Source organism: Chinchilla lanigera, unplaced genomic scaffold (genome assembly GCF_000276665.1).
Source record: "Chinchilla lanigera isolate Chin_1 unplaced genomic scaffold, ChiLan1.0 scaffold00045, whole genome shotgun sequence".
Lineage (NCBI taxonomy): Eukaryota > Metazoa > Chordata > Mammalia > Rodentia > Chinchillidae > Chinchilla > Chinchilla lanigera.
Genome location: NW_004955446.1, coordinates 3,311,694 through 3,324,390, shown reverse-complemented (window position 1 = coordinate 3,324,390; position 12,697 = coordinate 3,311,694). Strand labels below are relative to the sequence as shown.

At 39.1% G+C, this 12,697-nt stretch overlaps 1 protein-coding gene across 5 annotated transcripts in view; it reads left to right on the top strand.

Moving 5' to 3' along the window:
• Positions 1–12,697, top strand: part of Nln (neurolysin (metallopeptidase M3 family)) — a 116,060-nt gene that overhangs the window by 49,947 nt on the left and 53,416 nt on the right. For all 5 annotated transcript variants that reach the window (XM_005392619.2, XM_005392620.2, XM_013518407.1 and 2 more), the window contains 2 exons: positions 2,575–2,834; positions 6,448–6,596. In XM_005392619.2, the coding sequence (XP_005392676.1) occupies positions 2,575–2,834; positions 6,448–6,596 (409 nt within the window). The remainder of the gene's footprint in view (positions 1–2,574; positions 2,835–6,447; positions 6,597–12,697) is intronic.

The window sequence follows — 12,697 nt, the reverse complement described above, 5'->3', positions numbered from 1 at the left end:
GGTGGTGAAGAACGCTGGCCACACGCAGCTGTGACAAGTGTGTGGCACTTCTTGTGAACCAGCAGCTTGCAGTCGATGCACTTGTATACCTGGCGTGCGAATCCCCCTGCACGGCCCGAGCAGACGGCACAGTGAGCGCGCCTGCTGAAACGCTTGGCCTGAAATGTATGGCCGCTAACACAAGAAAATTTTCTCCAGAGGCCTGCAGCTCTGCGGTGGATGGGCTGATCTTCTAGACGAGGCATTTCATGGTGTTTTAGTGGACAAGGCGATGCACAAGGCGACGCATGGAGTAAGAGTTCATACTCCTTCTTTAGCTCAGACAGCCAAAAGGCTTCTTCTAATTCCCACTGAGATGAGACGGAACAAGGGTGTCCTTCGTCCTCAGCCCGCTTGGTGGTATAAAGCTGTTTATCATCCAAACACCACGGGTCTCGAATTTCATCACAGAAGCCCGCAGGGGAGATGGACGTCCCTGAACGTGGTGTGGTGACATCTCTTCCCATGAGCAGGGCCTGTCGGGTAGAGGTGTGGGTCGTGGAGGGGGTGGGGAGGAAGGGACCATAGTAGGGCTCGCTGCCCAGGAAAACTGGCGCTAAGGGCTCGGGGTGTGAGTGTGCCCTGACTGCCCGCACTGACCACACCAGCCAGGGTTCGGCATAGCTCCCTACAAAGTGCTTTGTACTGGGGCCCGGGTCAGGGCGGATGTACACTAGGTTTCTGAGTGTGTCTTGGGGCCTGGTGGCTGTGACCTCGTTCTCCCACCCTGGACTTCTTTGGCTCCCCAGGCTTTTTGGGCCCGGCTCTGGGGAGGCCTGTCCGGAGCTCCTGGGGGTCTCTGGGCCTAGCAAGACTTGCCCTGGGATCTTTCTCTTCGTGGTGGTTGTATTTGGGCTTGGGCAGACTTCACACGGGTAAGTTGGTTTTTCTTCGTCATTCGTGGTCAGTCCGGTGGAAGCCTTCCTGAGGGTGTCCGTGACAGTTAAGTGGCTCCCACATGATGGTCTGCGGCGTCTGGACGCAGTCAGCCGTCTCCTCAGTCTTTCACAGAGACTTTCCCCGCCTGGGGTCCTGAGGCTGCGGCCTCGAGAAGTGGGGAAGCAGCTCAGCATCCTCGCTGTGGCTGTTCTCCGGCCAAGTGAGCTCGGAGAGGGCAGTTACTGCGTCGTGTTACCGGGGTTCCAAGTTCTGTTTGGACCGGTTGCCAGGGAAGTGACGTCGTGTCTTAGGGTCGCATGACCGGACTCTCCCCTCCAGTGCCCCATCCCCCCAGCCCATCTTGTTCTTTATACTAACTAAACCAGTGCTTACTTACTCATTTTATCAATTTTATCAAATATCTAGGGGTCTTGTTATCCTTCAAGCATTTACCTGTTTCTTTTGCATCGCAGTTATCCATTTATCTTTACTATATGAGAATTGGAGGATCCCACTTTAATATGCCGTTTTATCTTCAGTGCCTATCACAGTAACTACATATAGTGTATGCTCATAAATATTTGTTAGGCAAATTTCCTCAAGTTACTTAGCGTCTCTGAACATCATCAGTTAAGAGAGAATAATGCTCTGCCTACCTCATAAGGTTGCTTCTAGATGTTCTAATATAAGAAAAATGAAGTTTAGCATAGTGGGTAAGAGTGGATTCTAAATCTGTCTTGTCTGGTTTTGAATCTTAGCTTCTCCTGTGTAGTGTGGTCTTGAGCAAGTTACTTCTCTATGCTTTACTTTTCTCTTTAATAAAATGAGAATGTTCACAGTATGTAACTCAGAGTTGTGGAAAGACTGGGTAAGTTACTACATGGAAAATATTTTGAATAGTGTCTGAGAACATCCTATGTATATGTTAGCTAATAAATGTAATATTTTTATTTATAAGCTCAAAACTTGGTGGGTCTATAACGAGAAGGTAGAAAAAGAGGAGAGAGTCATACACACACGTGTAACCACAGCATCAGTATTATTTGAATGTGTTAAAGGAGTAAAGGATTAATATCACCTTTAAAATATTTGTCTTTTTTCTTTTATGATAATGTAATTGCTATGCCAGAGATTATTTCCCAAAAATAAATTCAACTAATTATTCTTGATTTTCATGAAAAACAGAATTTTAAAATGTTTCCTTGACAAGCCCAAAAACATTTTTTGAGTCTATGTACATAGTCAGTAGAAGTTAACAAAGGGAAGAATTCTGGTTTGATTTATGCAGAATAATTATTATATCACTGATACCTAATTTCATTTTTCTACATAATTTCATGACATGACCAATTCAGTATTTGGATGGTATGTATTCCATTAAAACTATAATTATTCAAGAAAAATAAAAGATGCAAGGGTATTTAGTTTTATGCATAGGTGTTCACATGGGAGAATCTGCTCAGTTTAGTTTAAGTTGAATTTTATAATATACATTTGTATCTCTTTTTTTTTTTGGTACCGGGAATCAAACTCAGGACCTTGTGCTTGCCAGGCAGGTGCTTATGCTGCTGAGCTATACCCCCAGCCTACATTTGTATCTTGACTATGGACATATAACAATTCCTAATTTCTGTTCTTTTGTCTGGTTCTTCGTAGAGTTGGTGGTTCCAGGATTTTACTCAGAATGACATTAGGAAGAGAAGTGATGTCTGCTCTTCGAGCAGTGTCTTCTACTACTGCAAATGGGAGAAATGTTCTAAGATGGGATCTTTCACCAGAGCAAATTAGAACAAGAACTGAGGAACTAATTGTGCAGACCAAACAGGTGTATGATGCTGTTGGAAGACTCAAGATGGAGGAAGTCACCTATGAGAACTGTCTACAGGTGCTTGCAGATGTGGAAGTGACATATATAGGTGGGTACGTTATGCAAGTACATCAGTATTTCATTCTATGTAATCTAAAGCCATTTTGTGCTTTCTCTCCTGACAGAGTTCCAGTTTTACAAGAGATTGCTTTTTATATAATGGTTGAATTGTTTGCTTAGAATTAAATCATGTGTGATTTATAAAATTAATTGTGTTAAGGATGCTGTAAAATAACAGCTATCATTACACTGCTTTGTGAACAGCATGTCAAAATATATTTTAAGACTTTCAAGTTCACACCCTATCCCAGTAATTCCATACTGGGAATTTATTCTAAGGAAATAATCAGATACAGGCAAAATTATATAAAGTTATGTAAAAGTACATACTTTTATCATAAAAAGGCTCAGAAACAATCCCCAAATCTCACCAAATAGAATTGTGGGTATATAGTCACAATTTGGTGACCAAATAACTTGTGAAATATCCACCCTCTGTTACTCTGTGTAGCCCTGAAATGCATAGAAGTAGTATTAAATGACACAGGAAAAGCATACAGAGGTAAAACTTGAAGAAAATCTGTTTTCACAAGAGTTATAAGATTCTCTGGAGAAGCAGAACCAGTACAGTGTGTGCAGGGAGATTTAGCGGATGGAGTTGGCACATGTGGTAATAGAAGATGGCAAGTCTAAAGTCTGCATATTGCCCAGCAGGCCAAGACCCAGAGAGCCAGCTGGGCAGATGAGGCCTGAAGATGGTCTACGGGGGAGTTCTCCGTTGCTTGAGGAGGTGGATCTTTCTTGTTTTGGACAGGCCTTCAACTCCTGGGATGAGGCTGCTCACATTACAGAGAGCAATCAGCTCTCTCAGTTCACAGCTGTAAATGTTAGTCTCATCAAAAGACACTGTCAAGAATTACATAAAATGAACTATCACAACAGTTAACATCCTTGGTGGGCTTTACATTTTATGTTGACTTTCTTCTTTATGTATTTTCTGTTTTCCGTATTTCCCACACCAAACATACACATTATTGTTTTCATAATATATCAGGTCTTTTGAGTTAGAAGGAATGAAGATTCACTTCGGTTACCTCTAAGAATTGGACATATTTTTTGGGATAACTGTGACTAAATAACCTTGGCTATATATCCAGATTTCATAAGAGAATATGAAGTAAGTAAAAGACTAGGTATTATAAACATTTCTCTGCATCCTGGAATTTGAAAGGCGCTGTGAGAATCCAGCACAGCCTGAGCAGCCTCTTTCTCTCCATCACCAAGAGCTCCCTACCCTGTGTTCCACTGTAATAAGGAACTTAGATGGCTGTTTCATCCTGCATTTGTTTCCACATCTACCCTACTGCCAATCGCTGTACTCTCATTAGTGACCACCACATCTGCTTGCTAGGATCTGGTAGGCTTCTTAGAGTCCGAGGGACGAGTTGCCCCAACTCCAGGTGTGTCCTGCCCTGTCTGGGGCTTGTCCTATGTTCAGGTGCTTGGTTCTTGTGTGACTTAAGGCTTGGGTGGTGTGCTGCCTATTCACATATTTGACTGGCCTAAAAACCCGTGGGGGGGCCTGGGGATTTAGCTCAGTGGCAAAGCGCCTGCCTGGCAAGCACAAGGTCGTGAGTTCGGTTCCTGGTACCGGAGAAAAACCAAAAAAAAAATAAAAATAAAAACCCATGGAGGTTGAGAAAACAAAGTCCTTTTAAAATAATTATCTTTAAATAAATAAAACAGTTACCTTTAATTCTGTTTTCTCAATAGTAATATATCTTCTAAGCATACCTCAAGGTTTGAGTATTTGTTCTTGCTCTTCCATAAATTTATCTTTTGGTTAATCGTTAAAATTTTTGAGTTGGGGGACAGATTGTTTTAAATTCACTTTCTTTTATCTGTGCATATTCTGAGAGTTCATTCCACCTTCTACAGTAGATGTTAAAGCTTCCTTTGTCTAGTGCCAGGTACAAAGCGTTAGCATTGTTTATAGTTTGGCAGGGAGAGTCTAAGTCTGGTTCCAGCTTTGTGGCAAAATGCGGAAGGAAATGGTTTTCAGCATGATTGTTTATTTAAGAATCTGCTTCCAGTTTTAGGCTTCTGAATTTTGTGTTGCTAATTTAAGTTCCTGAGCAATTTTGATTCCTTCTGAATAACACTAAGCTAGTTATCAGAAGTAAAGAGAAACTGCAACGTAGAGTTAACTGTATCACTTAAGTGTTGTATGGATTAAAGTATAAACCACCAAAAAATTATAAATTAAGTACCGCATACCTGTAATCCTAGCACTCAGGAAGCTGAGGCAGGAGGATCACTGCAAGTTCGAGGCCAGACTGGGCTACATAGTGAGTTCAAAACCAGCCTAATCTACATAGCAAGTCCTTGTCCCAAAAAACAAAAAAATATATATAAATTAAGTTGTAAAATATACTTGTATACGTTATATTTTGAGTACACATTATGGATTTATTCTGATATTTCTGGCAGGTGTTTTCTAAATAGTTTTATTTTTAACAATCTTTTAAGAGGACTGATAAGTGAGGTAGCTTATTGAACTGTATTATTTCTTTGTGTGTAGAGGATAGCACATGTATAAATTTTACCTCTTTGTAATACCTCAAAATACTGAAAATAATAAAAGTATTTATTGTCAGCAACCATTGCTATAATGTTTATTTTTGTTCTATAGTAGTAGTTATTTCACTGATACCAGAATTTTATCCAAATAAAGTCAAAATGCAGTATATGAAAAACCCAAGAACCACTCCTAACAAATAAGGATTCTGAGCAAACTATTTACCATCATAATTAAAAGGGATATTCCCAATATCTACCAGTGTTTACTAGATGTGACCACTTAGAATTCTGAGAATCCTTCAAATTATATGGAACTTTTAATGTTTATATGATATATGCATTTGGAATAGGGTCCATAAATTTGATTTGATTATTTAAGGCATTTGTAGTTTTAAAAAAAGGAAAGGAAGTCTATTCTAAACAAACTCCATCCTGCTAGATTAATCTGCTTATTCCTTAAAAACCCTTGTCTTCGACAGGCCCAATGCTTGAGGGATTTATTTTTCCAGCCCCATTCTAAGCCCCTCCTGTAACATCTAACCTTCTCCATAGCATATTACCTGGTGCCCTAGCGCTTAGGAGCTACTGCCTGCGAGTTACCATGTTTAATTGATAGCCAACAGGCTCTGTCCTCTTCTCTTTTTAATGTACCCTGTTCCTGCCTTCTCAGATCATAAGAACTATAAGTTCTAAGTATAAGAACTATATCTTCATCCATATACATTCCCAGATAATGAATTATACACCCTAAGTGTACTTAAATAAGTGCTTAGTGCACATCCTCATGTTTGTAAAGATTTCAAGTAGAACAGCCAAGATTTGCATTAGTTGGTGTTTCTTGAGAGGGTTAGGAACTTTTGTAGAAAATATAAAATGAAAACGTAATCACATAGTCATTCATCTAGAAAGAAGGTATTTGGCTTAATACTCCTTTTTTGTTTTGTTTTGTTACTAGGACTCGAACTGAGGACCTTGCACTTGCCAGGCAGGTGCTGTGCCACTGAGCTCTATCCCTGGCCCCCTTGGCTTAATACTGATTTGGCAAGTCCTCTTGTGCTCATGGTTTCTTCTTCTGTCAACAGTGGAAAGAACCATGCTAGACTTTCCTCAGCATGTATCCTGTGACAAAGAGGTACGGGCAGCAAGTACAGAAGCAGACAAGAGACTTTCTCGTTTTGATATCGAGATGAGCATGAGGGAAGATATATTTCAGAAAATTGTTCATTTACAGGTAAATGGTATTTTTTAAGGGGGGAGTGGGGAACTACAACCCAAAAGTAACAACCTGCAAGCCTGAGCAGGGGTAGCTCATGGGTAGAATACATGATCTGCATACATGGGGCCCTGGGTTCTATCCCCAGCACAAGGGTGCCCTTTGACCCAGGATAAAAAGTATTTGAATTTTCCTAGATTTGATTTCCAATGATTATAATAATGAATGTGGCATAGTGCTATATAATGTATTATATTGATTAGATTTACATTGAATTATAATTTTCATTCACTTAAAAATAAGGATCAAGCCAGGTGTGGCAGTGCACACCAATAATTCCAGCGCTTGGGAGGCTGAAGCTGGAGGATTGCCCTGAGTTTGAGGCCAACCTGATCTACATAGTGAGTTCAAGGCCACCCTGAACTACATAATGAGACTCTGTCTCAAAAAAAAAAAAAAGACCAAATAAGAGGGGATATCTATAAATCTGAGGTCATTTGACCACACTAAACTATCATGTTGAAAGCTAAAATTTCTGAATTTGCATAGTCTGCATTAGATCAGATCAATTAGAAGCAAATGGAATTAAGTTATCTGTAAATACTTTGTGGTTTTGGCTGTAATAGTGAAGACAGACTTGATAATGTATGGCAGAGTCATGCTCATTGTTGTCATCCTTACTTTTTTAGTACTCACAGAAGGTATGGATAATGAATGTTCTACAGGGGTCAGTTTTGAATATGTTGATCTCTTTATCAACATGTTGATTTGCTTACCAAGATTTTTATCATGTCTTTGTTTTAAATTTTTATTTTCCTGACACTTCAGCAACTTTTTGGAAATGTGTTTTACTATGCCAGGCACTTTTTATTATACATATTTCTTCCTGCAAAATTGCAAAAAAGTATTATTTGTTTCTTTTTCTGACAAGCTGACATAAAACTTTTTTTACTTCTTTTTATTTTGTTTTAAAGAGAAAAAATAACAAAATAACAAAGACAAAAACAAAACAACACAAAAACTATACAATTTCAAAACAAGATGATAGGAAATTAGCAGTGGTTGTTATATTACATACTGTTATCTTTAATGAAGTTGCTTTAATTTGCAGCTCTTTATCGACCATGCAGTCAAGACTTCATTTAGACATGTAAAATGTACATCCTTTTTATTTTCTTATGTTGAACAATCATTTTTACTCTATAATTAATAATTACCAGTATGGTTCAGAATACTGTAACCTGGAATTAAAATAAATAAATGATAATCCTTATCAATTGAATTTTTTTAATTTATTTATTTTGTTTTTGGAGACAGAGTCTCACTATGCAGTTTGGGCTGGCCTTGTGAATTCACTATGTAGTCCAGGCTATCCGTGAACTCACAGCGATCCTCCTGCCTCAGCCTTCCCAGTGCTGGGATTACAGGCATGCGTAACCACTTCTGGCTCAATTTTCTTTTTGACTGGAGATACTCTGTGTGATTTAAATCATGGCCTTTATATTCTCTAGTTTTTATCTCCAAATAATTTTCTTTCTAGTCTATATTGCATATATATTTTAGAATTTTTTTCTAAAATTCCTAATTTCCTTTGACTAACACTGTTTTCATCATGACTCTTCTTTTCTTAGAGGCGTTACACACAGTAGATGAATGCTGTACCACTGAGCTCCCTCCCAGCCTCTGTTATGACTTACTCATTCAGAATGATATTTTTGTTACTAGTCTACTGTCTCTAATTCTTATGAATGTTATTAAGATACAGAAGGTTTGTCATTTTAGATTTCCTTGTCATGCTATATAATAAAAATAGATTTTCTTTGTATTTGGGACGGATTCCACTAAATGTAGAGGCAAAGTGCAACCTGTGGAGTAGACTATACCACACACTAGTACCTGATGGACTTCAGTGTATTCATCAGATCTACATTTATTTGAGCTGGTTTATTTCAGGATTTTATTGTAACAATTTAAGGTAGGTTCAGAATCAGTTCTACAATTTTTTCTATGTCCAGTGGAGCAAATAGTTTCATACATGTGAATTATTTTGTGAACTTTTTTAGGGTCTTCTACAATGTCTGTTAAGACTCTATCAGAGTGATATAAATTAACTGTTGTATTTGTTTTTGCATTGAAACTCATTAGGTGAATTTACTTATAGCACTTGTGACATATAGTAATGTTTATTTAAGCAATATATTTAAAACTTTAGAATTGTAAGTATCAGTTTTCTGCCACGGGGCACATTTCAATAAATTGTTTTCATATTTACTAGTATATGATTATATTCATCATGGGGAGTTGTTACATGTGCATAACATATCTTAATTTGTTTTACATCTCCTTTCCTTCCGCCCCTCCCCTCTCTATCCATATCTTGGTTCCTTAATGGAATGGTAAATCTTATCCCATTCATATCACAACACAAAATTAGATACAATTCAAATATTCTATTTATTTTTCCTTTCTAATACTGTGACATAGGACAGTGCAACACTTAAGTCCTTTATCAAGCTGAATAAATATGATCTTAAATTAATACTAAGTCAGCAGTTTCAGGCATGCTGTACTAAAATGAGGGTGCTCTGAATAATATTGAGTTCCCAGGTTACCAATAAAGTGTAGATAGTAATCAAATATAATATTATCCAAAATGGGTATGTTATTTTAGCTCTCATGTCATTTGTCACTTAAGATTAATAAAGAGAAATGTGAAATTGCATTTCATGGTTGTTTGCACAGATCGGTACCCAATAAAGATACCTGTTACCATTGATGCATAAGTTACTGCTCTAAAACTTAAAAGCCAGAAATGGCAGCCATCACTGTATTTTCTCTCAGAGTGTCTGTGGATCAGAAATTCAGGAAGGAATCAGTTAGGCAGTTATGACTTGGGGTCTCGCATCCAGTTCCAGCCATTGATGGCTAGAGTTGAGGCAGGCAGAAGCTAGCCAGGCATTCCTCTTCCTTCGTGTTGTCTGAAGGTATCTTGGTCAGCGTGGGCCATCATAGCAAAATACCACACAGTAAGTGGCTTAAACAACAGAGATTTACTTTTCTACAGTTTCAGAGACCAGAAATCTGAGATGATAGTACCAGCATGATCATCTGGTGAGAATTCCCCTTCTGGCTTGAATACTGCCCCTTTCCATTGAGTACTTCTATAATCATTCCTCATTATACACTGCCCCCCTTGTTATAAGGTTAAGAATCCTCTTAAATGAGTACCCACCCTTTCTACCTTGTTTATCCTAAGTTACCTCCTAAAAAAAAGTCTGTCTCCACATATAGTCACACGCAGTGGGGGTTTAGAGCTTCAACAAATGAATTGTGAGAGGACACAGTTCATTCCATTGTTAGGGCATCTTTGTGTAATGTGTTTATGTGGATTAATTGGTGCTTCCTTAAAGCATAGTAGCATCAGAAGAGAGGAGTTCTTTGCTGTAGACTTAGGGCTCTAATACAAGTATTCCAACAGAGACTGTACCTTGCCTTTTATGACCTCAGAAATCATATGGCACCATGTCTGCCATATTGTATCACATGATGCTATGGTTTGGATTGCAAATATCCTCCAAATTCCATATGCTAAAGATTTGGTTCCCGGCCTGTGGCAGTACTGGGAGATGGTGGAACCTTTAGGAGTCAAGGCCTACTGGAAGGAAGTTAAGTCATTGGCAGCATGCTCTGGAAGGTGGATATTAGGACCCCCACGCACACCTCCCTTTCTCTTTGCTTTTTGGCCACTGTGAGGTCAACAGCTTTGCTCCACCATGTACTCCCCACTGTAATACACTTCTTTGCCACAACCCTAAAACGGCAACAGAGCCAACTGACCATAGATGGAAACCTTTGAAATCATGAGCCAGAATAAAACCTTTCTTTCGCATAAGTTGATTATCGCAGATGTTTTGTCACAGTGACAGAAAGCTGACTAACATAGATGACTCCCCCCCACCCCCGACTTCTTAGTCTGGGGAGTATCATTGGATTTGTAGTCATGTTTCAGAACCTCCAGAGTAAATAATTTGTCAACTAAATGTATGGGAGAAACTGTACTAGACCCTAAGACTAACGTGTGTTGTGGTCTCCTCTCCATCCCTCTAGTATGTGGCTAGCAACAGTACTTTACATCTGTGGAGCAGTAGGGTTATGTGATTTAACCTTTGTAGCCATCTTATAAGTGGAAAAACTAAAGCTGATAAGTGATAATTTCCAAGAGCCACCTAGTGAAGGCAGGTGTGGTGGCACACATCTGTTCTCCCAGCACTCAGGACACTGAGGCAAAAGGATCTCCATGAGCTTGAGGCTAGCCTGAGTTCAAGGCCAAGCTGGAATATGCAGTGAGATCTTATCTCAAAACATCAAAAACAAAAAGGAAGAGCCACATAGTGGTTAGTAAGTGCTTGGCAGATACCGTGTACACTTTATGTTAAACCCCCTCAGGGGAGGGCTCTATGTTTCACTTTGTTTTGAACCTCTAGCAAAAGAACTGGTACACAGTAAGCATATAATAATTGTTATCTTAGTCATTTTTGTCATCACTCAGACAAAATACCCTCCACTCACAAGGAGGAGAGGCTTATTTTGGCTCAGGGTTTTGAGAAGTTTGTCTGTGGTGGAAGGGCCTGCACAGAGGCAAGTTGCTCATGTCATGGAGCCCAGAAAGCAGAGAAAGAAGGAAGGAGCCAGGGAGAGAGATGTGTCCTCCCCCAGTGACCTGCCTCTTCTGGCCAGCAGCACCTTCCAGCAGCACACACAGCTGCTGAACTTACCAGTACGTGATTCCACCAGTGCGTACAGTGCCCCACGGACCCAGTCACCTTCCTCATGTCCTGCTGTGAGTGCTTGAGGCTTGTATGGGTCTCCAGGTAGGCCATAACAATATCCAACAAACTCAGATGACAAACCAGCTAGTGTCAGATTCATAAAATAGGCCTTCAGTAATTGGTGCTAAACATAAATTATCCAAGTAGAAAAAAATAAAATGTGATCTCTTCCTCACAACAAACTGAAAAGCAGTCCCTAATACATTAAGGTCTTAAATTAAAAGATTAAAACTTAAGGTTTCTAAAAGTTTATGGAGGACGATATCTTTGTGCCATCTAGGCACAGATATGTTTCTTAAACAATACGTAAAAATGCTAATTATGAAATATAAGGCCAGGGCCCGGGGATATAGCTCAGCAGCATGGTGCCTGCCTGGCAAGCGCAAGGTCCTAAGTTCGATTCCTGGTACCAAAAAAAAGATAAAAGAAATATAAGGCGAATAAATTTGCTACATTAAAATAACTTCAATTCATAAAGTAAAAAGGTAAATAGTGAGAAAAGAAAATTACGAAACATTACACTGGCGAAATAGTCTAGGATATGTAAAAAACTAGTACATCAATGACAAAGGAACATCCCAGTAAAAAGATGGGCAGATAAAATGAAGAAATAACTCAGAAGAAACAGAAATGGCAACCACATGAAAAGATAACCTCATTAGTATTCAGGGAAATGCAAATGAAGGCCACAATAAGTTACAATTTTTCACACACAAGATTGGCAAAAATTAAGTCTGGGAATGGCAGGTTACTTGTAAATATGGATCAGTGAACGTGTTCATGCACTGCTAGTAAGAATGTGATTAATTAAAAATAATAATAACTAATGGGATAAAACCAGATGTATAAAATCAGTCCTAAATTCTCTACAACCCCACATAGCCTCTCTAGCTCCCCCTCAAGTGTTTACCTAAATAATGATGGCGAACCTTTTAGAGCTTTCAATGATACTAAACAGCTGGCTTCAGAATGTATGCCATAGGTTTGCCTCCATTGTCCTTGAGATATTTTTGTAATTGTGTCCAAGTCAAATTGGACAAATGGTCATGCAGTATTATAATAAAAACTGAATATTTCAACTCAGTTTTCTATCAATAAGAAAAAGAATCAGTCAAATGTGATATATTTGTCTGGCAAGCACAAGGTCCTGGGTTTGATTCCTGGTACCAAAAAAAAAAAAAATGTGATATATTTGTACAATTGAGGGCCAGGGGTATAGCTCAGCGCTTAGGCATTTCCTTGGCAAGCCTGAGGTCATGAGTTCGACTCTTGGTACCCCCCCCAAAAAAA